Source organism: Papio anubis, chromosome 9, assembly GCF_008728515.1.
Source record: "Papio anubis isolate 15944 chromosome 9, Panubis1.0, whole genome shotgun sequence".
Lineage (NCBI taxonomy): Eukaryota > Metazoa > Chordata > Mammalia > Primates > Cercopithecidae > Papio > Papio anubis.
In genome coordinates, this window is record NC_044984.1 from 77232978 (window position 1) to 77260362 (window position 27385).

At 38.9% G+C, this 27385-nt stretch overlaps 1 protein-coding gene across 3 annotated transcripts in view; it reads left to right on the forward strand.

Moving 5' to 3' along the window:
* The window catches only part of TMTC2 (transmembrane O-mannosyltransferase targeting cadherins 2), a 482099-nt gene that overhangs the window by 228878 nt on the left and 225836 nt on the right, over positions 1-27385 (forward strand). For all 3 annotated transcript variants that reach the window (XM_003906839.5, XM_017946044.3, XM_017946043.3), the window contains one exon: positions 13455-14283. In XM_003906839.5, coding sequence (XP_003906888.1) covers positions 13455-14283 — 829 coding nt within the window. The remainder of the gene's footprint in view (positions 1-13454; positions 14284-27385) is intronic.

Consider the following 27385-nt stretch of genomic DNA (forward strand, 5'->3'; position numbering starts at 1 on the left):
ATTCTAATTCTGCTTGATTTTGCTCTGAATTACTAATAGTTATGAAGCCCAAGTAAGTGCCACAGTGCTGTCTGGAAATCACTGAATAGTTTGAATCACTGGACATTGAAAGAAGAATTATGAAACTGATGGACGCTTTCCTATGTGAAAACTTTAGTTTAAAAACTGTAGTTTAGGCTGGGCGCGGTGGCTCACACAAATAATCTCAGCACTTTGGGAGGCCCAGGTGGGTGGATCACAAGGTCAGGAGTTCAAGACTAGCCTGACGAACGTCGTGAAACCCTGTCTCTACTAAAAGGACAAAAATTAGCTGGGCATGGTGGTGCGTACCTGTGATCCCAGCTACTCAGGAGGCTGAGGCAGGAGAATCACTTGAACCTGAGAGGTAGAGGTTGCAGTGAGCCGAGATTGCGCCACTGCACTCCAGCCTGGGCGACAGAGTGAGACTTGGTCTCAAAAAAAAAAAAAAAAAAAAAACAACCAAAAAACACAAAACAACCTATAGTGGGCCTCAGTTGCTCAGTCAAGAAAATGAGCATTTTCTGAATCAATGTGGCATTTTGAGAAAAAAGACAGTGTATGTGAGATATGCCCAGATAAATGGCTGCATTTTTCACCTGTGAGAAACAGTAAATAATAATCTGTCCATTTGACATTGAATTTACTATTTAAATTTAGTGCAAGACATAGCGAAATTATAGAGTTGGAGTATGTTTCCATATAACAACATTAAGCATTGAAATTATATGCTTGTTAATGAACATCTATAAAGCATGTATGTTTATTAAGTTCTCTTTGTATATATAATATAAAATCTTCTTTTTCTTGCTGGTATCTTTTGTGTTTTCATAGAAAAACTCCCATACTCATTAAATAGCTGTCTATTATGATATCTTTGAGAGAAGGCGGCTGTATCTTAGCCTCCCCACTGAGTGAAGTCTCATTATAATTTGTCTCTTTATGTTTCCAAAATGCTGGGCTCACATGCTTAACTCATTAATGAGACTGGAACGCATCTCATAATGGCTAGTTTCTCTCACTAAAGCCACACAGAGTTTAAAGAATGTTGCAGTTTAATCCATTGGCACAGGAAATGCATTTGCAATGTAGTTGCCCAGTTGAGGCAAGATTGATAAAAGAAAGTTCCTTTTCTAACTTCGGTTAATTTTGAGCTCACTTAATTTTATTTCTTCTCCCATTAGTTGTCTTCTTAAAGAACAGGGAAAGGAGTTTAATAAAAAACAAAGTGTTTTCATGGTCAAGAGAAGTATCTTCTTTTGTTTAAAACTTTTTTGTTGTTGTTTCTCAGGTCACAAAGGATATTTTCTTCACATATTTTCTTCATAAAGGCTGGATTGTTTTGTGGCTAACCTGATTTGACCGTAGCACACTGCCTGGTGGGAAGTGTTAAACCTCTCATTCTAAGCTAAACAAGATTACCCTGAAGGCTGGCATTCAGGGGCTTGTTTTTAGTGTAATGGGTTAGGGGCTGTGGCACACCCCTTGCAGTTCCACTGATTGAACTCTTTGGGTACTTCAGTTTCTAATAGTTAGCTCTAGAAGGGGCTTGCCATGGGTACGCAAGAAATTGCTCACTGCTTGATTTCCCCATGTTAGTTTAATGAGGAAGAATGGGTCACCATGCCAACCAAAACACCATAGCAATGGGTTTAGAAGCATCCTTCCTTGATACTTGCTTCCCATTTAGGGGTTTCTAATATACTACAAACGCTATAGAGTGTCAGACAAAAACCAAATAGGATTTGAAATCAATGTGTCCTCTTATAGAATACATGTAAGTGACTATGTTGAGTTAACTTGAATTTTACTTTGTTGTGTATTCAGTCTTTTTTGATTAATTTGGAAGGTAGTGAGGCACTTACGTTGGTCTTAATTTTCAGTTGTCAATTTCTGTTTGCTAGCAGCTTTCAGCTAGTGATCTATCAAAGCTCCTCTACATTTAATTTCATTTGGTTTCTCAGAGCTTTTATTCTACTGTAGTAACAACCATTTAAAAATTTTATTTTTTAGAACAGTTTTAGGTTTATATAAAAATTCAGAAAATAAGACAAAGTTCCCATACACCCAGTTTCCCCTGTTATTAGCGTCCTGCATTAGTATTGTGCATTTGTTGCAATTAATGAGCCAGAGTTGATACATTATTATATCAATAGTTTATTCAGAGTTTTTTAGTTTTTACCTAATGTCATTTTTCAGTTCCATGTGCCAGCTGGGATGGCACATTTATTTGTCATGTCTCCTTAGACTTTTGCAGGTGACAGTTCTTTTCTGGTTGAGACAGGGTCTTGCTCTGTCACCCATAAGGAGTGCAGGTGCACAATCATGGCTCACGGCAGCCTCAACCTCATAGACTCAAGCAATCCTCCTTCCTCAGCCTCTCTTGTAGCTGGGACTACAGGTGCAAGCCACCACACCTGGCTGATGTTTGTACTTTTATTTTTTTGTAGAGATGGTCTCTTTCTTTGCTGCTCAGCGTGGACTCGAACTCCTGAACTCAAGTAATCCTCCCACCTGGGCTTCCCAAAGTGCTGGGGTTGCAGGCGTGAGCTACTGCGCCCAGGCAGACCTTCTTTTTGATGACCTTGACAGTTTTGAGGATTCCCAGTTACATATTTAGCAGTATGTCTTTCCTTTGGAATTTGTCTGATTTTTGTTTAAATGATTAATCTTAGAATAAGGTTTTTTTTATTATTATTATTTGTTTTCTATTTTTAGGTTTTTTTTTCTAATTTTCTTAAGTGTGTGTTTGTTTTTGAGACAGAGACACACTGTCACCCATGCTTGAGTGCAGTGACTAATCAGAGCTCACTGTAGTCTTGATTTCCTGGGCTCAGGCAATCCTCCTACCTCAGCCTCCTAAGTAGCTGGGAATACAGGTGTATGCCACCATATCTGGCTAATTTTTTTTTTTTTTTTTTTCTGTAGAGATAGGATTTTATTATGTTGCCTATGCGGGTCCTGAACTTTGGCCTTAAACGATTCCTCTCACCTTTGAAGTGCTGAGATTATAGGTGTGAGCCATTGCTCCTGGCTAGGTATATGGGTTTTGAGAGCAAGAACATAGATGTAAAATAACATTTTCATCACATCGTAACAAGGGTACATACTGTCAACACAACTTACCACTATAAAGTTGACCTTCATCACCCGCCAGTGATAGTGTTTTTCAGGTTTCTCCACTGTAAAGTTACTTTCTCCCCACATCTTGCCACCCACCCAGTTCATACTGTGCCTTTTGGAAGGAAGTCACTATGCTCAGACCACACCTAAGGAATGGGAATTATGCTTCCCTTTCTTGAGGGTAGAGAATATATAAAAATTATTTGGAATTCTTCTGCAAAGAAGATTTGTTTCCTCTCTCATTTATTTATTTTTTGTATCACTTACTAATATGGACTCATGAATATTTATTTTAAACTTTGAGTTATAATCCAATACCACTTTACTTTTTTTGATTTTCAAATTCTTCCAGCTTTGGCCATTGGGAGCTGTTTAAGTGGGTTCCTGTGTCTCTTTCATACTTGGACATATGTGTATCAGTGTACTTTTACATGTATTTTGAGCACTTTCTCCCTTTCTGGCACTACAAGTTGCTTTAAGCTCATCTTGCATATTTTCTGTTCCAGTCCTAACATCAACCCAATTATCCAAGGAGCCCTGATACACTTTATTGGAAAATGGTAACAACCATTGAAGGAATAAACACAAAAAAATTAAGTAAAATTCAGGAAAATATCTTTTAAGTATGATTAAATGAGAGACTAGATGATCATCTTAAGCTGTTATATGTTTAGCTGGAGATGTACCTATGCTTTCTGATGGATGCTTGAACTCAGTGGAAAACATTATGGTGTACTATGGGTTTAAGTGAACAAAGGAACTCCTTATAATCCGAAATATTGAACATCTTAACATACTTTTTTATGCCCCTTAATCTTTACATTTTTTCCTTACAAAGACTGGATATGTCCACTCATTGAACCTCTTTTAATATCTTTTGAAATATGAAACATTATAAAACCCTTTAATCTTGTCTGTTGGTGTGGGGGAAAAACAAATGTTTCTAATCTTGTGGACAGGATGATTATTAATAAGGAAACCCATTTTTCTTTTAAAGGGAAACAGAACAAGTATGATAACTTGATTATGACAAAACTTTGATTAATCACATGGACATGTTCTAGAAACAATTCCTAACCATACTTTCAGCCATGCATTCCTTCTTGTCACATGTTCAGAAATTATGCCTTTGAGAGGAGTATCCAGTGATAACTATTTTGGGAAGGAGGAGAGCTAAGAGAAATCCTATTTTGCTGACATAAAAAAAGTGATGAATGGTGAATACAAAATAGAAGGTGCTAGATTTTTGTTATGTCTGGGTAGCCTTTTCTCTGTCTTATAACTTTCAGATACTGATTTTTATCTACTTTATTATTACAACTACTATCATTGCCAAGGGCTTAATTTGGAATTAAATGAGCCTTATGCTTAAGTAATTTATTCTCGTTAGTTTGCCAAAATGTAGGTCTCATGATGGTTTTAATACTCTACAGCAGAATGTTTACATTTTTCTTTCATTGAGACTAAAATATTCCTTTTCAGTTTCATTTATGTCCCAGAAAATCTGAGATCAGAAAACAATATTGAAGCTGCTATTATCAATGACAGTTTTTCTTGCATAATAGAGAGGGGAGCTGTTATAGTTGAATTTTACTTCATTCTTATTTTTATTTATTTAGTCAATGACCGCCATAGAAGGGAATAACTCACCACAGGGCTTCTGTAGAGGCATCGCCACTAACTAATATGGCAGGGTCTTCTTACTGGCTTCTCTCTCATATTTCAGGTGATGTTTAGGGACGATTTTGATGTTTTCTGATACATTTTGCATTATTTACTCATTAAGCTATAGTTATGTACTTTCATTCCATTAGTGTGTCAAAAAACTAAGTTGTCAACCAGGAACCTTATATTGGCTAACTTTAATTCTATGATTTTCTATGTCTGGCAGTTTCAGGAAAAACCCTCTAAAAATTTTATAATTAGAAATACCTCTTTTTTTTAATCAGAAAAGTGGGGATTAGGGCTGATTTCCCTTTTTATGTTAAATAACTTTAAAAATGAACATATTCAAACATCTTAAAAATGAGACTTTTGGCCAGATGTGGTGGCTCACGTCTGTAGTCCCAGCACTTTTGGAGGCTGAGGCGGGTGGATCACTTGAGGTTGGGAGTTCGAGACCAGCCTGACCAACATGGAGAAACCTGACATGGTGGTGCATGCCTGTAATCCCAACTACTCAGGAGGCTGAACTAGGAGAATTGCTTGAACCCAAGAGGTGGAGGTTGCAGTGAGCTGAAATCGCACCATTGCTCTCCAGCCTGTCTCAAAAAGAAAAAAAAAAAGAATGACACTTTCATAAGGCAGACCTATAATGTTCTGTGAACAATTAGGCTAATTAAAACATGAAGAAACCGTGTCCATACTATACTGGTGTGAAATGTATCTGTAAATTTTTTGTTCGTAGGGATGCAGTAAGTTTCCCATTTATATTTCTACTTTTACAACAAAGTTGTAGTAGGAAAATGTTCCTCCAGAACATATGCTACTACTTTAATGTGTGCTTTTCATGGAGAGAGGGAAACAGGCAGAAAACATGATGACATAAAGGTGAAAAGGTCAAGTTTCTCTATGTGGTGACAACAAACTGCTTGAAAATGGTGACTCGGAGTTGTGTGGAATACTGTTGACTTTTTTTTCTTTTTTTAAGAGATGAGGTCTCGCAATGTTGCCAAGGCTGATCTTGAACTCTTGGGCTCAGGGCATCTTCCTACCTCAGCCTCCTGAGTAGTTGGGACTATAGGCTACTGTGCACAGCCGATTCTGTTAACTTTACGAGCCTTTGTGTAGGATATTGGGAGCTAGGACTTGGTAGAAGACAGTGTTTTGATATTATTATATATCCCACTGCTGTTCATTTTGTTTTCATATTATTTTCCATTGAATTTAAGAGATTTTCTCATAAAATTAAGGTAACAATCACAAAATATATTAGAACATGGAAACATATTTTTAATGTTGAGAAACTTAATTATAAAATAATAGCTTCAATAAATAATAAATATAGAAGAGTGTAGGAACTGGCCATGCACGGTGGTGGCTCATGCCTGTAATCCCAGAACTTTGGGAGGCCGAGGTGGGCATATCACTAGTTCAGGAGTTCGAGACCAGCCTGACCAACATGGTGAAACCCCATCTCTATTAAAAATACAAAAATTGGCCAGGCGTGGTGGCACATGCCTCTAATCCCAGCTACTCGGGAGGCTGAAGCAGGAGAATCACTTGAATGCAGGAGGCAGAGGTTGCAGTGAGCCAACTACCACATCACATATGCTACTCCAGCCTATAACCAAAATTTAGATTTGTTAATATATTAATTGCATATTTTTAAAATCTAGTCAGTGTAAGTTTAGGCATGTCAAGTTGTCAAACCTTTTAGTTTTTTTTCAAATAAGCTTTTTGAATAAAGGGGAATCACACACAGATTTGAAGCCATCTTTTCTGTTATCCATGTACTTATCTCCCTATACTAGAGGTTTCTTCGTCTCATGTTTGGTATAAATATTTCTAGACTTAAATAAAAGGCCTTTTTTACATATGTAAGCATTTTTCTGAATGACCTTTATGGTTCTGTAACATGCATATTTTGCAACATGATTTTTCACTAGTCATGCTGTTGCATAATGATTTGGTTCACTGCTACATAATTTTATGTTGATATATATGCATAAATATATCTCTTTGCAATGTATGTAATTTATTTTTTTATTTGCCATACGGATTCAGACATATGGATATACCATGATTTTTTTATTACCATATTTAAATTTGTATCTATTTCTGTTTTCTCATTTATAAACAATGCTAAGTATCCTTGTATCTTAGAGGTTTTGTTAGAATGTAGGTAACTAACTACAGATTACCAAGTCATACATGATACAAACTATTAATTTTATTGTGTACTTTCCTTTGCATAGCTGTACAATTTATATTTCCCCAACAATGTAGGATTCTACCTGTTCCAGAACAATATCTGTGAAGGCTGTTTCTTTAGTTTTGCACTTTATTTAACTTATATTCATTTCACTTTAATCTTTTTTTTTTTTTTTTTTTGAGACGGAGTCTCGCTCTGTCGCCCAGGCTGGAGTGCAGTGGCCAGATCTCAGCTCACTGCAAGCTCTGCCTCCAGGGTTCACGCCATTCTTCTGCCTCAGCCTCCCTAGAAGCTGGGACTACAGGCGCCCACCACTGCGCCCGGCTAGTTTTTTGTATTTTTAGTAGAGACGGGGTTTCACTGTGTTAGCCAGGATAGTCTCGATCTCCTGACCTCGTGATCCGCCCCTCTCGGCCTCCCAAAGTGCTGGGATTACAGGCTTGAGCCACCGCGCTCGGCTTCACTTTAATCTTAATTGGTATTAACCCATGAGATTATCTTTTCAGATTTTTATGGTTATTTGTCTTTTCCCTGAATTTCCTGGCTATATTATTAATTCATTTTTTTTTTCAATTGGGTTGTTTGCCTTTGGTGGCTCATATTTAAGAAATTTTTTCCCCTAACCTTCTGGGAACAAATCCGGTCTTCTGCATGTTACAGCAATACTTGAATATTTTAACCTTGGGTTCTGAACTCCTTTGTAGTCTGGCCTTTGTGATACTCTTTTATTGTACTAAGAATTCAATTTATCCTAGAGCCTGAGAAGGAGTATTATTTATGTTTTGTTATGGTTTACTCATTTACAGTGAGGCAAATATACCTTAAAACTTTGTGAAACAAGAGTCCAACAACATTTTTAATATCAGTACTAAGAATTAGAGTTGTACAAATATGCAGTGATACTCAACTTTGGCTGCATTAGAATCACGTATAAGATTTTACTTGGACTGGGGCATTAGTTTTTCTAAAAGCTCATAATTGATAATGATGGACCTTCAGGTTTGAAAACTATCCCTTAACCATTATGACTCTTTTCCTCTGAAAGTGGTTTTCTGGACAGAGTAGTAGAATGTGTAAACCTCCAAGAACACACAGGGTCTCTCTCTCTCTCTTTTTTTTTTTTTTATGACAAGTTCGTATCCAGTGTATAGAAGAGTGCCTGCAACATTAATGATAAGTTGAATGAACTAATTGTTTTAGCTACTAAATTGCAATCCTTTTCTAATGCTCCCTAACAAATATTGCACTTAACTAGTGTTTAAATATCCCACACTTTGAAGTCTTATCTTCTTTGTTTGAATTTTTGCTAGTTTTAGCTTGCAAGTCTTTGGTGGCAATGCATTGGGAGATTCATGCCTTATCTATACTTGCATCTAAGAAACACAAATGTTAGGTCAGTTTGATACACCAAGCTGCGCATACAGAAATGCTAAGGTAAATTATAGGGTCACTTGACCTCGACTCCTAGTAGCAGCTCAGTAAAACTTTGCTAATTTGATTTAATCCATAAACCATAGCACAGGGACTAAATTAGAAATGAAAATATTTTCCATGCTTGCTTTTATCTTGTTTTAAGGCCATCTCCACAAGAACAGTTGAGATGTTTTATTAAAAATTGGATTTGAAGAGAGTGGTTTTTTTTTTTTGGAGACGAAATTTGGCTCTTGTTGCCCAGGCTGGAGTGCAATGATGTGATCTCGGCTCACTGCAACCTCCGCCTCCTGGGTTCAAGCGATTCTCCTGCCTCAGCCTCCTGAGTAGCTGGGATTACAGGCATGAGCCACCACGCCTGGCTAATTTTGTATTTTTAGTAGAGACGGGGTTTCTCCATGTTGGTCACGCTGGTCTCGAGCTCCCGACCTCAGGTGATCTGCCCACCTCAGCCTCCCCAAGTGCTGGGATTATAGGCGTGAGCCACGACGCCCAAACTAGTTGACAATTTTTAATAAAATTCTATGAGAAAGCATCAGAGACACTTGAAAATTGCAGTTTCATACTTTGGCTTATACTTTTTTAATTTTTATTTTTATTTTAAGTTCCTGGGTACATGTGTAGCATGTACAGGTTTGTTACATAGGTGAACGTGTGCTTTGGCTGATACTTTAAAAGTCATAGCAAATCACAACACTTTAGAAACTCTTCTACTTTAAACATTTTAAAATCAACTTTACTTACTGGTTTAGTTTCCCTTTAAGAGTGTCACTTATCAGCCTGGGCAACATGGCAAAACACCATCTACAAAAAAATACACATGCACACACCTGTGGTCCCAGCTATTCAGGAGGCTGAGGTGGGAGGATCACTTGAGGCCAAGAGGTTGAGGCTGCAGTAAGCCATGATTGTACCACTGCACTCCAGCCTGGGTGAGACAGCAAGACCCTGTCTCAAAAATAAATAAATAAAAGAGTGAGTCCTTTATTTCATCCTTACAGAACTCACCATTAAGTTAGAATAAGTATATGAAAGTGTTTGACTTCAGAACAGTAGTATCTTTTGATTTTAGTGACTATGTCAGTTGTTCAAATGATGGATATATGAAGATACTTTAAATATGTGAAGTACTACATAAATTAATGTTTGTTAGCATTTTATTACTTCCGTTTTCTTGTTTTTATGTCATTTTCATTTTCTCAGTACTTAGACATAATATTTAACATTGAATAGTTTTCATTATTCATATCTTTATAGTCCATTGTATTTAACTTTTCTTTTAGCATAGTAAATGCAATAATAGGACCACATCTGGAATCTCAATTTTATTTTGATAATTATTAAGCTATAACAAATTATTAGAGATACTTTTATGAAAAATTAATGAATAAAGTAGTTTTGCCTTGTTATGATATTTCTGTCTTTAGAAATAAAATAGAATTACGTCACTGTTAAGGTTAACTTCTTCTGGATTTTAATGACTAGCAAAGAAATCTGACCATGTTTCCTCCTTCATGTGGCTCTCCTATCCCTTGGCTTTTCTTCTTGCCTGATTACAGCTGTTTTTGTAATGCTTTCTCTCTTCCTCTCCACATCCCCAATCACTCCCACCACAAGATATTATAATGGAATGGTCTTAGACACATTTTAAAAATGAGCTTTCGGTACAAATTCACAATTCAGTTGTCTTTCAAGGTTCGTCTTCTTTATCCATGATACCTTGTCTCATTTATCTTTGCCAAACGGTGTTTCTCACTTGTATAATCTAAGAGTATTCAATTATATGATTGATCAATCAAGTTATTACAAGTTCTTAAGCATAGTTTTGTGGGGTTTTTTTCTAAAATCAAGAAATTTTAGAATTATTGGTGGGTAGAATTTCAGAGGAACAATGGAATCGTTTGCAAAGTTATTCTTAGATGATAATGAGGCTTTGAAGTATTTCATTTCACCAGTTTAAAAGTTAGATTGGTGGGCCGGTCACAGTGGCTCACGCCTGTAATCCCAGCACTTTGGGAGGCTGAGGCAGGCGGATCACGAGGTCAAGAGATCGAGACCATCCTGGCCAACATGGTGCAACCCCATCTCTACTAAAAATACAAAAAATTAGCTGGGCGTGGTGGCACGCGCCTGTAGTCCCAGCTAGTTGTGAAGCTGAGGCAGGAGGATCACTTGAACCCGGGAGGCAGAGGTTACAGTGAGCTGAGATCACACCACTGCACTTCAGCCTGACGACAGAGCGAGGCTCCATTTCAAAAAAAAAAAAAAAAAGAAGTTAGATTGGTGAGGCAGAATGTGATATTACTCCCTCTACTATTAAAAATTCCATATAACATTACGTGAATTAATCTTAATCCAACGTTTGACAAGGATGTTTTCAAAACAATGAAGTTAATGCTGTGAATTTGGCATTACTGTATCTGATATTAATAATTCCACCTCTTAAAATTGTCTGATTTCCATCTGGTTGCTGTTTCTCATTTTCCTTATGTTAAAATTTTAACTTCTAACCACCTATTATTTTGTTTATCTTATTTTATACTCAGAATTACCTCCTTTTAGATTAAAAAAAAAAAAAACTTTAATACTTTTGAAATGTAAAAATGGACATATTGCCAAAAATTGGTAAGGGAGCCCTAAATGAATCACAAACTTTCTGTTTTGTTAGAGATATAAAAACTTCTAAGATCTTAAAAGTAAGATCTGAGTTTAAAATTAGGGAATAAAAGAATTTGTGTTAAGAAGGACAGGGTCACCAGTTAAGAGGAGATTATTGTAGGAATCCCAGTGTTGGCACTTGGGACTAGTGATGACAGAAGAGATGGAGAGAAAAAGGACAGATTCAGGATATATTTGGATGTGAAAGTTGTGAAGGCTTGGTAATGAGTAGAATGTGGAGGGAAGGAAAGAGGCTGTGAAGAAGAAACTGGTTATACACTATTACTATTTCCTGATGGTGACAATGATTGGAGGAGGAACTGTTTTATTTCCTTTGGGGAAGTATGAAGTCAGGAGTTCTATTTTGGGTATGTTGAGTTTGAGGTACCTAAGTGAATATTCCCAGTAGGCAACTGAATAATTGCCTATGGAGGTGAGGGAGGGTGAAGGTACAGTCATTAGCGTACATTAACGACGTTTAAAATCATGAACCTTGTTGAGGATCATTAGGTTGAAGGTAGAGTGGAAAAGAGCATTCATGAGTAGTGCTGTGGCTTCCAGCGATCAGGGTTGGTGTGGAGGAGGAGTCTGAGGAGCAGAGTCCAGTGAGGCAGTTGTCTACATATAATATGTAGACATTGTTTTCATAGAAGTTGTATATGCTTAAAATATATTGCTTTCTGTGGGTTGTTTTTTAAACTAAATATTTGGTGTATCCTTTGTAAGATTCTAAAGCCCCTTCTGAATGTCATTGAGTAAGACAATTCTATACAACGCTGGATGTTTGCTGTAAAGAATGGCCTTACCATTGAACCATTAAGATTGGGATATGGTGCCTATTTTAACCCTCCCCACTCTGCCTCTTTAGGACTTAGATTTTTAGATGTCACCTAAGTTCTTGCTGGGGGTGAAGGACTTTGCAAGAAAATTAGCATTAACATGATATCCTTTGACCCTCCTCTCACAATTTTTTGTCATTCTCTTGAAATAAGTTAGTTCATTATTAAAGAAGTCATTTTATTTTATTTTTTATTTGAGTCAGAGTCTCACTCTGTTGCCCAGGCTGGAGTGCAGTGGTGCAGTCTCAGCTCACTGCAGCCTCTTTCTCCTGGGTTCAAGCTATACTCCTGCCTCAGCCTCCTGAGTAACTGGGACTACAGGTGCACACCACCATGCCCGGTAATGGTTTTTTGTTGTTGTTGTTTGTTTGTTTTAGTAGAGATGGGGTTTCACCACGTTTGCCAGACTGGTCTGGGCTCCTGGCCTTAAGTGATCCACCCACCTTGGCCTCCTAAATTACTGGGACTACACGGGTGAGCCACTCTGCCCAGCCTAAAGTAATTTTATTTTTAAAAGCTGTCATCAACATGAAAAATTTGGGATTCATGAGGAGTATTGTTGAATGTTGAATATCACTGGTATCAGTGACAATATGGGGCAGCAGATGAAGCCTGGTTTATAAATTTTGCAAGGACAGAATTCTTTTTTTTTTTTTTTGAGACAGAGTCTCGCTCTGTAGCCCAGGCTGGAGAGCAGTGGCCGGATCTCAGCTCACTGCAAGCTCCGCCTCCCGGGTTCACGCCATTCTCCTGCTTTAGCCTCCTGAGTAGCTGGGACTACAGGCGCCCGCCACCTCGCCCGGCTAATTTTTTGTATTTTTTGTAGAGACGGGGTTTCACCGGGTTATCCAGGATGGTCTCGATCTCCTGACCTCGTGATCCGCCCGTCTTAGCCTCCCAAAGTGCTGGGATTACAGGCTTGAGCCACCGCGCCCGGCCAGCAAGGACAGAATTCTTTAAGACAATGAATTGGGGACTGACTTAGACAGACATAGCTTCATGCCTTTACTCCCTTAGAGACAAGCACAAGAGTCCTGCCATACCACATATTTTTTGACATGGCTGCTTTTTGTTTTTCTTCAAAATCTAAACTACGATAAAATGAAAGACAACAGTTATTAGGTGCCTTCTATATATCTTATGCAGAGTGCTAAGTACTTTACATTGTGGTCTCATTGTGACCCAACACGAATTCTAAGAGGGAAATAAATATATTGAACCCACTTTGTAGAGGTCACGAAATTGAAGCTTTGATTATTGGTATTTTAGAGAGAAAAATTAAGCAAAGATAATCAAAAAATATATACAAACTACGATTCCACCTTCAGGTTTTTTTGGAGATTAAAATTTCTCTAGGCATGCTTGAAAGGTGATGGACATGAAGTCAAGTTTTGGAGACATCATCTGTTTTTAACTGTCCATTTAAAAATGTGTTTGATCTCTAAGTGTTGAGTGTTCCTATGCTGTGCTGATAGTGATCTTAATTTTTCCCTTCTCTCTTTTGGTTTCAGAGGAAGAACTTGTCGCTTTTCCTCAGCATTAGTTTGTTAACTTTCTGGGGGTCCTCCCTTTTGGGTGCCCGGTTATACTGGATGGGAAACAAACCACCAAGCTTTTCCAACTCGGACAATCCCGCTGCTGATTCAGACAGCCTCCTCACCCGCACGCTCACCTTCTTCTACTTGCCAACCAAGAACCTCTGGCTGTTGCTATGCCCAGATACCCTCAGTTTTGATTGGTCGATGGATGCTGTGCCTCTGCTCAAAACAGTTTGTGACTGGAGAAACCTACACACTGTGGCCTTCTATACTGGACTCCTCCTCCTTGCCTACTATGGTTTGAAGAGCCCGAGCGTAGACAGAGAATGCAATGGGAAAACTGTAACAAATGGCAAGCAGAATGCAAACGGACATAGCTGCCTTTCAGATGTGGAGTACCAGAACTCAGAGACTAAGTCCAGCTTTGCATCCAAAGTAGAAAATGGCATTAACAACGATGTATCACAGAGAACCCAGCTTCCTTCTACAGAGAACATTGTTGTTCTGTCTTTATCTTTGTTAATCATACCCTTTGTTCCTGCCACGAACCTGTTTTTCTATGTCGGCTTTGTAATTGCAGAGCGAGTATTATATATTCCTAGTATGGGCTTCTGCCTGCTGATTACAGTGGGTGCTAGAGCCCTTTATGTCAAAGTCCAAAAGCGATTCCTCAAGAGCTTGATTTTTTATGCTACAGCTACACTAATTGTTTTTTATGGACTCAAGACTGCAATCAGGAATGGAGACTGGCAGAATGAGGAAATGCTGTATAGATCAGGGATAAAAGTAAACCCAGCTAAAGGTAATCTTTTCTTTTATGCTTTTGTCTGGATAGTTTACACTTTCAGCCTCTTTATGTCTTTGCTTCTTAAGACACAGTATTAAGGAGGAAGAGGTCCTTTTATGCAGTACCTGTATCTTTCATTCTTCTTATTTTTTTAAGGAGATACGCCATATAACCAATTTAGAGACATACCCAGTATTCCTTTCTTGGGATAAGAAAATATTTTCCTGTGTTTCTGACTATGTTTGTCCAGAAGAATTAGAGCTCCTATTGTGTAAACAATATTGACTATTCCAAGAATTTAGAAAAGAGCTTGGTTTTCACATTTTAAAATACTGATGGGGACGGCTCTTTTATCATATAATAAAAGTCAGGCTATCCCACATAAGTATACTTGAGCTTTTCTATTTTCCAAGCATCACCTGAAGAAATACAAGACTTTCATTGAAACCTTTAAAAGATTTGGAGATTTCACTACCTCTGAATCCTGGAAGTATGTCTCTAGATGTCAGTGTGTAGACATTCAGGTGTGAGTCACCTTGGGCTGCACAGAGGCTAAATTATCTGAATGTTGCCAAGCAGTTAGCAGGTTTTCACTTGGGTTCTTAAGTCACTTAGGGAAACAAACTTTTCACTATATAATGAAAGTTTTGATTATACCACTCATGATTGCTTTTGTTTTAGAAAAGTACTTGAGCAAATCTCAGAACTGATAGAATAGAAAGTAGTTTCCTTTAAAATAAAAAAGTCAAAAGCTATGACAATGGATGACTCTAGTTTAGGCAATTAAATGTATTGGAAACTAGAGGACAATTAAATTAAAATAGATGTAAATTTTTAGTGCAGAAATATATCATAGTAAATAGTGTTAAAGAGTCTTGTTCTTCATAAGCCATTTTTATTCTTTTTTGAGATGGGGTCTTGCTTTGTTGCCCAGGCTGGGGTGCGATGGCTTGATCTCAACTCACTGCAACCTCCACCTCCTGGGTTCAAGTAATTCTCCTGCCCCAGACTCCAGAGGCACTGATATTACAGGCGCCTGCCACCACACCTGGCTAATTTTTGTATTTTTAGTAGAGATGGGGTTTCCCCACATTAGCCAGGCTGGTCTCGACTCCTGACCTTAGATGATCTGCCTGTCTCAGCCTCCTAAAGTGCTGGGATTACAGGTGCAAGCCACCATGCCTGGCCTATTTTTATTCTTTTTTTGGTTTGTTTTTTGTTTTTTTTGAGACTGAATTTCGCTCTTGTTGCCCAGGCTGGGGTGCAGTGGCACGATCTTGTCTCACCACAACCTCCACCTCCCAGGTTGAAGCGATGCTCCTGCCTCAGCCTTCCTGAGTAGCTGGGATTACAGGCATGTGCCACCATGCCCAGCAAATTTTGTATTTTTAGTAGAGACGGGGTTTCTTCATGTTGGTCAGACTGGTCTTGAACTCCCGAACTCAGATGATCCGCCCGCCTCGGCCTCCCAAAGTGCTGGGATTATAGGCGTGGGCCACCGCACCTAGCCTGTTTTTATTCTTTAAATTATGTTCGCTTATATAGCATTTGAATTGGCATTTTTCTACTCTTTCCAACACAATTCTATACCATGATTAAAAGAAGGTATAAAACTGTTCCAGAATATGAAAATGGCCTGCTAATAGGTATATATCTAAAGACCTAGATACTGCAAAAGCTACTTTGGCATGCTTGTCTGATGGGCACAAATTAAGTCAAGAATTCAGTGAGCAACTACACATTTCTTTAAGGAACTAATTGCTGGTACTTACACTGTTTAATAAATTGCAGGGATTTTAATGGGAAGTTGAAGCATTAAAGTTGAGCTACTACGTAGCATGTCATTTCTCAATTCTCTATGAAAAATCATTACCATGTGGCTTTTTCTAGGTGTCGAGTACATCACAGTTTATTGAATGCCCGGACCTAAATCTTGTTGGAAAAATTGTTACAATTAGTTTTTGCAGAATACTTATCTGCTAGTTTTTCTGCACTGGTAGATGTAAGGATACAGAACAAGCCTATGTTGCCGATATATTTTCCTGCTGTTTAAAACATATATAATAGAGAATTGAAAACAAATTCTTGGCCTATTATTTGCATCACAGTGATGTTCTGAGGGTTTATTAAATTTATTAAGTTTCAGGCTAAGCTGCTGTTACAAAAAGCCAAGACAAAAGTGGCTTAAGTAAGATAGAAGCTTTATTCTTTCATGTAGCAATCTAAGTATGTGCAAACACAGAGCTGATAAGATGGCGCCATGGGTTTTCAGGATCCAAGCTCTTTCTCTTTTATTCCCTTGCCATCTCAGTGGTGTCACCCTGTCCTCATGGTCCAAGATGGCTCATTATCACATCAGCCCTTCAGCTGACAGCAAGAGAGGGAGAAAGGGCAAATGGCGGGTGTGCCCAATCTGAGAGCATTTTGCAGAAATTGCACACACCATGCTTGCTCACAGACCATTGGGCACACCTACCTCCAAGGAAGGCTGGGAAATGTTATCTTTATTCTGGGAAGCCAAGTACCCAGCCAGATTTTATTACACTGCAAAAAGGAGCGGGCAAATATTCAGATGCTAGGGTATAAGTAGCAGTCAGAATAAGTGAAAACGTTTTGTAACGCTTAGGTATTTTCCAGCATTAGCTGGTAGTTTTGCTGACGGTTAAGATTCTAAATAAGATATTTTGGTACATAGTTAGAATGTTTGATCATTTATTTTTCCATTCACTAAGTAAAACAATTATTAAACATTTCCTTGGTTTCCAATATTTTCAGGTGTCCATCCTAATACTTAAGAAGTGCTGCAGAATTTAGGCACTCCAAAATATCATTAGCTAAATAAATGTACGACTGCCCACTATCGTAAGAAGTTCTTTCAGACATCAAACACTGAATTCCTGAAAACCCCCACCCCACTCGTGGCCCAGTCAACTGCTTTACTTGCAGGCTTTACCGTCTCAGTTGATGGAATCTCAATTTCCCCAGCAGCTCTGGCTGAGAATTCTGAAGTCATCCCTGCCTCCTCTTTTCCCTTCGCAGCTCACATCCATTCCATCAGCAGATCCTCTCTGCTGTTTGTAAAAATACATCCAGAGCTTGACCACTTTTTACCACCATCACTGTCGGCATCATGGCCCGGGGCCACCATCTTTTATCTCTCTCTATATACTTTTATCTATATATATAAAAATATAAATATATATATATATATATATATATTTTTTTTTTTTTTTGAGAGAGTCTCGCTCTGTTGCCCAGGCTGGAGTGCAGGGGTGCAATCTTGGCTCACCACAACCTCTGCCTCCCGGGTTCAAGCAATTCACCGGCCTCAGCCTCCGAAGTAGCTAGGACTACAGGCACGTGCCACCGTGCCCAGATAATTTTTGTGTTTTTAGTAGAGACGGGTTTCACTATACTGGCCAGGCTGGTCTCAAACTCCTGACCTCGTGATCCACCCGCCTCGGCCTCCCAAAATGCTGGGATTATAGGCCTTATCTGTAATGTTAGTAAAAGACTCTCACCTCACCTCCCAGTTTATATTTCTTGCCTTTTAGCATGTCTTGTACTTTTTTCTTTCAACTCAGATATGATGTATTGGGTAATAAGAAATGAGGTGAATAGGCTTTCTTGTGAGATTTTCTGTAAATCTGGTTAGGAGTTGGACTGTATTTTGCTATAGCTGTGGTTGCCAGAGATGTCACATTCCTCTGGTGGCCTTGTTTTTGGTCTTCCCAGCTGTCTGTGGGCTTTCCCACAGACTCTGTTTTGCATCTATTTCAGCTGCAATCAGCTATTATTATACTGCAACTCTGTTGGTGTTGGGGAGGGAAAATGTTCTACTATTTTATGACTAAATCTTCGCCTCTCTGGGCTACCACCTTCACAGGTGTTTCTTATATTTCCTTGTTTCCCACTCCAGTAGAGACAGGAAGGCTAGAGGGGCCTGAGTTGAGAGGAATGACTTTTCCCCCACAGCTCTGGGACAAGGCTAAGATCTTTCCCTTATGGAGTTCATGGTCTTTTGTCATGACAAATGCTCTGGGTATATTTCATAAGGTTTATTCTTCTCCCACTGCCGGAGCCAGGAGAACATCTTTCTTGGCTCTTCCCAATGAGACTCTGTTGAGGTCCTAGGAGGGAAAACCCCCAAAATTATGGGAGTCCCCTAAGACTGCTACGTCAGGAGTTTCTGATTCTAAAACTAGTTCACGCTTAGCCTCCAGCAACTTGTCAAATGACGAGTCAATTGTTTCTAACAGTTTCTGTCTCCAGCAGCTTCTGCTCCAGGTAAGCTCTCCTCTGCTGTCTCTCTGGATTTGTCTTTCTCTAGATTTCAGGGTGGTGGTTGGCCCTGCGACCCCAGTTCACTGATGGTTCCTAGACAAGTTATTGATTTTCAGTCTGTTTAGCTTTTTCTTTTTCTAATGATGTGAGTGACAACTTCACATTGTTTAATGTCTGAGCTGAACTCCTGCTTCTATTCACCTTCAAAGTCCATGCTTAACCAGCAGCCCTGGTGACCTTTTGGAAACACGAGTCAGGGCATGGCGTTCCAGTGTCCCGTTATTCTCTGACTGCCAGTTTCTCTCTAATTGAAGGCACATAACAGTGGCGGGAGGAGAGGGTGGGAGCCAAGGGTTCAAAAACTATTTATTGAGTACTGTGCTCGCTTCCTGTGTGATCGGTTCAGTTGTGCTCCAGGCCTCAGTCTCATGTAATATGCTTTTGTAACAAACCTGCACATAGAGCCTTGGAATCTAAAATAAAAGTTGAAAAAATAAAATAAAATTAGAACAGTTCTGTGCTTTAAAAACTCTAGCTAGATAGATAGATTATAGATATGATAGATACAGATGCACACAGTCTCAGGACCCTGTGCATACTCACCAGCCTTTCCTTCCCTTACTCCACTCCAGCCCTGCTGGCCTCTTTGATGTGCCTTTTATATGCCAGGTAAGCTCCTGCCGCAGAGCTTTTACCCTTGTCATTGCTTCTTCCTGGAATGTGTTTTCCTGGTTATTCTCACTGGGATCTCCCTCACCTTCTTTAAGTCTCTGATCAACTGTTGCATTATCAGTAAAGTGCTTTATGTAAAATTGACTGCCCTGCTATTAATTACAGCCACCCCTCCGCCTCTGTCTTATCGAGCATTCCATGCTTCATTTTTCTCTTAGCACTTATCACTATTTGACATACTATATTTTCTATAATTATGTGTTCATTGTATGAACGTGTTGTCAGCATACACCAGAATGTACAACACAAGAAGGTAGATTTTTTTTTACATTTTAAAAAATGCCATAGATGCTGCAATGAGGACTGTGCCTGGTAGAGCAAAGGCATTCAGTAATGGATATGTTGAGTATTATTACAGTCATAGCCCTTCTCTTTAAGGAGTTCATGATCTGTTTACAGATACAATGTACATGCATGAAATAAGCCAAAAGTGTGAAATATTATGCTTTTGATATGCCAAGTAGTGAGGGATGCTTTATCATGAGAGAGTTAGAACTGAGAGTGGAGTTAGTTTCAGATTGTGTGACTGCATCTGTGTGTGACATATGCTTCCATTTTGATGCAAGGCAAAACTCTTCCAATCCAGGTTTCCTATTTTTTTTTTCTTTTTATAAGATGTTAATAATAATTCTGGCTACAGTTACTTCCTTAGCAATTTTGAGACTGGCAGTAATCTTCCTTAAGGCAGATTTTCTTAGTCTAATACATTATTTGAACCTAAGTAAAAGATTAGAAACCCTATAAAGCCGGTCTTGTGTATGGTTTTCTGAGATTACAGATGGAGTTAGGGTTTTTTTTTCTTCCTTTGAAAGCCTTTGCAAATTCTAGAATACTTCAGTCTACCATGTGCTTTAACGGAATATGATTTTAAGCCTCATGAAGCAGTATGCATTAAAACTGCTGCCTTCAGGAATGGGTCCTGTAGACAGCTGCCAGTCATTAACTGATTGGATGCAAATGACGATGAGTAAACCCTGTCATAGTGACTGTGCTGCTAATTTATGGTTTAAATCTGGATAGTGGAGAAATGATAGCTGATTTGGACTATGTAAACCACAAGTCCTGTCTCATTATGTGGTTGATAATGTCAGGAAAATACTACACAGAGTTGATTACTGTAGTTTGCTGATTTCACAATGACTCTTTGCATTTCTGTGCTTAGGAAAAAGGAAATTTTCTCTGATGACTGCCTTAATGAGCAAGCCACATTATATTTTAAAGGGTTTCCCCCACCCAGCTTTAAAGCAACTCATTTTTAAAGCCGAATTGATTAGTATTGGCTTAACGAAAGACTTTCTTGATTCATTACAAAGCAGTTAAATGTGTGATCACCCTTTTTGCTGTGGCTTCCTCTAAATCCCCATATGGCTCTATTCTCTGTAGTATTTGGCACCATTGATCTCTGTTACCATAGCTTTTAAGCCACTGCTTGGTTTTGACTATCTTTCTCCCATTTCCCACAGCTTTCTGTCTTGTGATTTTTGCCTCCTCCCTAAACTAATCCAGTCTTCAAGTTTTTTTTTTTTTTTTCTTTCTAAAATCTGCCTTTATTTTCCCTTCCCTATAGTATCTACAACATTGTTTGGTATATAGTAGGAGTCAATAAATATGCAATTGAATTTCTAAGTTAAGTTCTCCGCCGTGACCGCCTATCTATGAAGACCTTTTCCACCTGGGTGATCTGCTGGCCTATCAAACTGCTCACCTCTCTTCCCTAAAACCAACTTCTTGCAAACTTCCTTATAAATTAACATCATAATCCCAGGCTAACAAAGTTATAGATAAGCAGATCAGTGAGCGCATAAACATAAAAGAATTGTAGCATATATGGCAACACATCTGGTGTCCTAAAGGCATTTTAAAATTAAGTTATAGATTCAAAATCAAATAGGTTCTGAGAATGGTTTATTAACTCTATGTCAATTTGATTTAAAAAACATTTGACTTATGGTGGTTAATTGTTTGAAAGCAATTTCTTAAATAGTTAAGAACAATTAAGAGTGAATCTGAGAAAAACTTAAGAGCTAAAGGTTGTTTTTAACGCCCATTTTTAATGTAAATATGTGAAATGATAAATATAAAAGATGTACGTAAAATGATATACATATTTGAAACTTTCAAGGTGATTATCCAAGCAGTCTGCATTCACTCCCCCAATGCACATAACAAACATTACCTCTTCAGATATGGAAGAACACAGATGGCTGGGCACAGTGGCTCAGGCCTGTAATCCCAGCACTTTGGGAGGCCGAGGTGGGCAGATCACAAGGTCAGGAGATTGAGACCATCCTTGTCAACATGTTGAAAGTCTGTCTCTACTAAAAATACAAAAATTAGCCGGGCATGGTGGCGGGCGCATGTATTCCCAGCTACTCAGGAGGCTGAGGTAGGAGAATCCCTTGAACCCAGGAGGCGGAGGTTGCAGTGAGCTGAGATCGCGTCATTGCACCCCAGCCTGGGCAACAGGAGCAAAACTCTGTCTCAAAAAAAAAAAAAAAGAAAAAAGAAAAAAGAAAAAGAGAGTCAAAATTGTTTCAGTTTTGCAGCGTTTGACAATTTTTTTTTTTCCTTTATAGATTGCTGCAAAATTGGTGATTCTATTTCAATTTAACATGGCATCAAATTTTAAGAAACAAGTATTTTGTAGGAATATCATTTAGGAAATAACTCACAATTTAAGTGAAACCCAAGCCTCTAAGCCATGTAAAAATTGACTATTTCCTTGGATTTTATAGTCTAAGCTTTTGTTTACCTCGAATTGAGTGTCTTTAACTATGATGAGTTGTGATTAACCAGCTAGCTTTGAAATGGTATAACAAATTCTATTATTGTATTTCACCAATAATTTGTCATGATATGTCCAAGGGAAGATAAAAATTTTTCAACAGAGGTTCAGATTTTTATAAAACATGAAATTTACCAGTTAAGGCCAGACATGGTGGCTCAAGTCTATAATCCCAGCACTTTGGGAGGCCAAGGCAGGCAGATCACATGAGGTCAGGAGTTCGAGACTAGCCTGGCCAACATGGTGAAACCCCGTCTCTACCAAAAATACAAAACTTAGCCGGGCGTGGTGGCGGGTGCCTGTAATCCCAACTACTAGGGAGGCTGAGGCAGGAGAACTGCTTGAACCCGGGAGGTGGAGGTTGCAGTGATTCGAGATCTCGCCATTGCACTTCAGCCGGGGGACAAGAGCAAGACTTTGTCTCAAAAAACAAACAAACAAAAAAACAAGAAAAAAGAAATTTACCAGTTAAGAAGGAAAACCACTATAGTATTTTGTTGAAACTGACTGGCCTGAGTTGCACTGTAAAACACAGCTTTTCATTTTTACCAGAGAGCCTTGGTAAGAGAAACTAGCTAAAAGCATCCCACCAATAAAGGCTGATTGAGAGATAAATAGCAGGAAGTTAAATCTGGTTTCCATAAAGAAATTACATGTTTTGTCTTCTTAGTCCATCTCTTCTCTATTGAGTAGAAAAAAATAGATAAACAACAGGGCTGGCAAGAATAAAAGGAAGGTATCTCATTGATTGAACTAGACTAAAATATTTTTTAAAAGCAGATTTACATTTACTCAATTGTTAAATTAAGGCCCATTTTAAATATTTGATTCTTGCAGAAATGAAGTATGGTTGTTTTCCATGTGGGATGGGGGAGTTGCAGAAGTTCAGATGCCTTTAAGAATGAATTGGGGCCAGGTGTGGTGGCTCGTACCTGTAATCCCAGCACTTCGGGAGGTCAAGTCGGGCAGATCACAAGGTCAGGAGTTCGAGACCAGCCTGGCTAGCATGGTGAAACCCTGTCTCTACTAAGAATACAAAAAAAAAATTAGCTGGCATGGTGGTGTGTACCTATAGTCCCAGCTACTCGGGAGGCTCAGGCAGGATAATTGCCTGAACTGGGCATGTGGAGCTTACAGTTAGCCGAGACTGTGCCACTGCACTCCAGCCTGGGTGACAGAGTGAGACTCCGTCTCAACTCTGTCTCAAAAAACTAAAAATAAAAACAACATTGAATTGGCACAGAAATGTTTTCTTGTTGTCCGGCTCTAATGATTGTAAGTACAGTTTTGTGGGGCAGGAAGAAAATCCAGACCACAACAGACTCAGTGCAAATGGTCCTAAGATGTATTATAGATGAAGTGGGTGCCATATTGCTGACTCCTAAGATTTTGAAATTACCCACAACAAAATTTTAGAATCTTTATGGGCTTTTGAAAACCTTCAAACCTTAAAATTAGAGTTACCTTAGATTATATTTATCGGGGTTTATGTGCTAAAATACTTGAGACTAGCATATGATTAAGCATGAAGTTAAATTTTTCTGATTTCTGTAGTTTTGTGTTTCTTAAAAATGTCCTAGGCTGAGCGCGGTGGCTCACACCTGTAATCCCAGCACTTTGGGAGGCCAAAGTGGGCGGATCACGAGGTCAGGAGCTCAAGACCTTCCTGGCCAACATGGTGAAACCCCGTTTCTACTAAAAACACAGAAAAATGGCCGGGCGCGGTGGCTCAAGCCTGTAATCCCAGCACTTTGGGAGGCCGAGACGGGTGGATCACGAGGTCAGGAGATCGAGACCATCCTGGCTAACAGGGTGAAACCCCGTCTCTACTAAGAAATACAGCCCTAGGCCGGGCACAGTGGCTAACGCCTGTAATCCCAACACTCTGGGAGGCCGAGGTGGGTGGATCATGAGATCAGGAGTTCGCGACCAGCCTGGCCAATATGGTGAAACCCCATCTGTACTAAAAATACAAAAATTATCTGGGCATGGTGGCAGGCACCTGTAGTCCCAGCTACTCAGGAGCCTGAGGCAGAAGAACTGCTTGAACCCAGGAGGTGGAGGTTGCAGTGATCTGAGACTGTGCCACTGCACTCCAGCCTGGGCAACAGAGCGAGACTCCCTCTCAAAAAAAAAAAAAAAAAAAAAAAAAAAAATGACCTAACATTTCTTTACTTCTATTAAATATTTATGAAATATATCATTCATATTCATACAAGTATGCATATACATCATATTTATATAGTTTAAGGAATAATACTAAAATATCTATTCTGTAGCTTATTAAAGGAATATTACCAGTGTCTTTGAGGACCTTTCCCTATACTTCTCCTTATTTTTTGTTTAAAAAATGGTTTTTGTTTTTTTCACCATTGATTTTGTGTACTTACAGATTTTTCTGTAGGTAACTTTTATCAGTAGAGTTTTCCTCATTTCTAGTTTAAGAACTATTTTATGAATTAATATTGATGACAGTAGGTTTTCCTCAGTCTCTTACTTTGATGAATTATATTAATAGATTTTCTAATGTTGAACCTATTTTGCATTCCTAGATTAATCTCAGGAATTGGTTATAATGTATTATTTCCATTTTCTTCTACATTTATTTTTCATCTATGTTTCTGAGTGATGGTCAGTTTCTCTCTTGTGGTGTCATATTCTGGTTTTAAAATCAATGATCTTAACCTTACAGAATCAGGTTAGGAGCATTACTTCTTGTTTGTTCCCTCAAATATTTTATGTAAAATTAGAATTTTTTTTTCTTCTATATTAGGTACAATTTACCTGTAAAACTAGCTAGGCATAATGTTTTGGTTATAGATGACTTTTTTTTTTTTTTTTCTGTTAATTTAATTTCTTTCATAGGTTTGGAAAGAGCCAAATTTGCTTTTTGGGTCAGTTTTAGTAACTTTTTTCTCTGGGTTTTGTTCAGTTTAACTAGGGTTTTTTATATTTATTGGTACAATGTTACACATAATATTCTTGTCATATCTTTTTTTAAAATCTCTGCTACAATTGTAGTTTAAACACTATTTTTGCTTGGATACTCTTTAGGCAACAGATGTAGTATTGCCTCAAACTTGGTGAAGGTGGACATACGCATAAGAATTCCCAAGGAATATTTTTTCCTATTTTCTGTTTGTCCAAATTGGCCAGACAGACAGTTCACCCATCTTTTCATTCTCTAAGCTTTTTAAATTTGTTTGTTGCTAGTGAACCGACAAAGACTCTTTCCTTTCAGGCAGATCACAGTTTATGTGGCTTCTGCAGTCTGACCTCCTGCTTGAAGTTCATTAAAGCCTAAACCTAGGTTTATCTGTTTGACAGATGTAGTGTATGCAAGGTGAATACTATCTTCACAGCTAGTTTACTTTTCTGGAGTCCTGCATTCATAAAGGTTTTTTTGTTTGTTTGTTTTGTTTTTTGTTTGTTTGTTTGTTTTTGAGACGGAGTCTCGCTCTGTCGCCCAGGCTGGAATATAGTGGTGCAATCTCGGATCACTACAACCTCTGCCTCCCGGGTTCAAGTGATTCTCCTCCCTCAGCCTCCCAAGTAGCTGGGATTACAGGCACGTGCCACCACACCCTGCCATTTTTTTTGTATTTTTAATAGAGATGGGGTTTCACCGTGTTAATCTCGATCTCCTGACCTTGTGATCCACCCACCTCAGCCTCCCAAAGTGCTGGGATTACAGGCGTGAGCCACCGCGCCTGGCTTCATGAAGGTTTTAGACTTTAGGTTTGCCCTTACTTTCCAACCAATTAATACATTCATTTGCAAATATTTTTATTTTTAATGTAGCATTTTTATTGGTTCTGTACAAGGTGTGATTCTCTGAACATGGAGTTTCACTAGACTGTAAGAAAATGAGACCTATGAAATATCTTAAAACCTGACACCTATTAAAGAATGATTAGCTATGTTAGAAGTTCTATTTGAGAATAGAGTTGTTTAAGATCAGAGCTGCTATTTTTGAAATATTTAATTCTCTTTCAGCAAAAGAAAAGTTAAAGGAAGATAAAAATATATGTAAAAGCACTATCGTGCAGAATCAAATTCCAGGTATTTGAACCCTCTAAAGCAGGGTAAAATATGTTCCTTTCTTTTTGTAATATAAATACAATTGCTGATAGTGTTAAAGAACAGATTTTTCAAGAGGACAAACACAACATGTCTTAGTTTTAGCCTCATCACGCACTTGTGCCTATTTCTGGTGATCATGGATTTTAAAGAGAATTCCAGATAAATCTCAAGGAATTATGGAAAAATGTGAGATGTTCAAGTCATACAATTATTGTAAAAGGGTTTGATGTAGAGGAAGTGTGAGCCTTATATTAATTTTTATGCATGTGGGCATTAAATTAGAAATCTTACTGAAATGGGAAAATTTCCCCTGTCCCCCTCACCGGGCGTGCAAAGGGGGTGTGGCTCGCTTCTTCTGCTCAAACCTCTAGGGGAACATACAGACGGGCAGGCTCCAACCCCATGACAGTGTCTAGGGGGTGAGTGTTTACAGCTACTGAAGCCCCAAGTGGGCATGTTACAGTATGCTCTTTTAGTTTACCTGTCTATAGGCGGCTTGGGTTAGCTCAGTTAGACCTCCTTCCTTATCACAAGGAGGGAGGGATTTCTGTATCCCAGGGTTTCTTACCTTGGTGTATCAGAAGAATCGGATTACATGAGGGCTTGGAGAATGAGTGGAAGGTTTGATTAAGAAGTAGCTCTTAGCAGATCGGGGGCCAGAAGGGAGATGGATTTTCCCTGGAGTCAGGCTGCTCCCCAGCCTGGGCTCTCCTCTGATTGTTCCGGCCAAACTCCGCCTCATTGGACTGGTCTGTCAGTGTGTGTTCTTCCACAGGCATGTTCCCCTGGACATGCTCGATGTCCAGCCTGTTGTCGTCCTCTGCAGATGGGTTCCTCTTGCCATCCAGCAGCTTCTGTGTGTCTGCCTGCTAGGGTCTCTGTTTTTGTTTTGTTTTGCTTTCTTCTGTTTTGTTTTGTTTTGAGACAGAGTCTCTCTCTGTCGCCTAGGCTGGAATGCAGTGACTTGATCTTGGCTCACTGCAACCTCCACCTCCTGGGATCATGCCACTCTCCTGCCTCAGCCTCCCAAGTAGCTGGGACTGCAGGCGCCCACCACCACGCCCAGCTAATTTTTTGTATTTTTAGTAGAGACGGGGTTTCACTGTGTTAGCCAGGATGGTCTCGATCTCCTGACCTTGTGAGCCACCCATTTCGGTCTCCCAAAGCGGTGGGATTACAGGCGTGAACCACTGCACCTGGCGGGTCTCGGGTTTTTATAGCCCCAGGATTTGG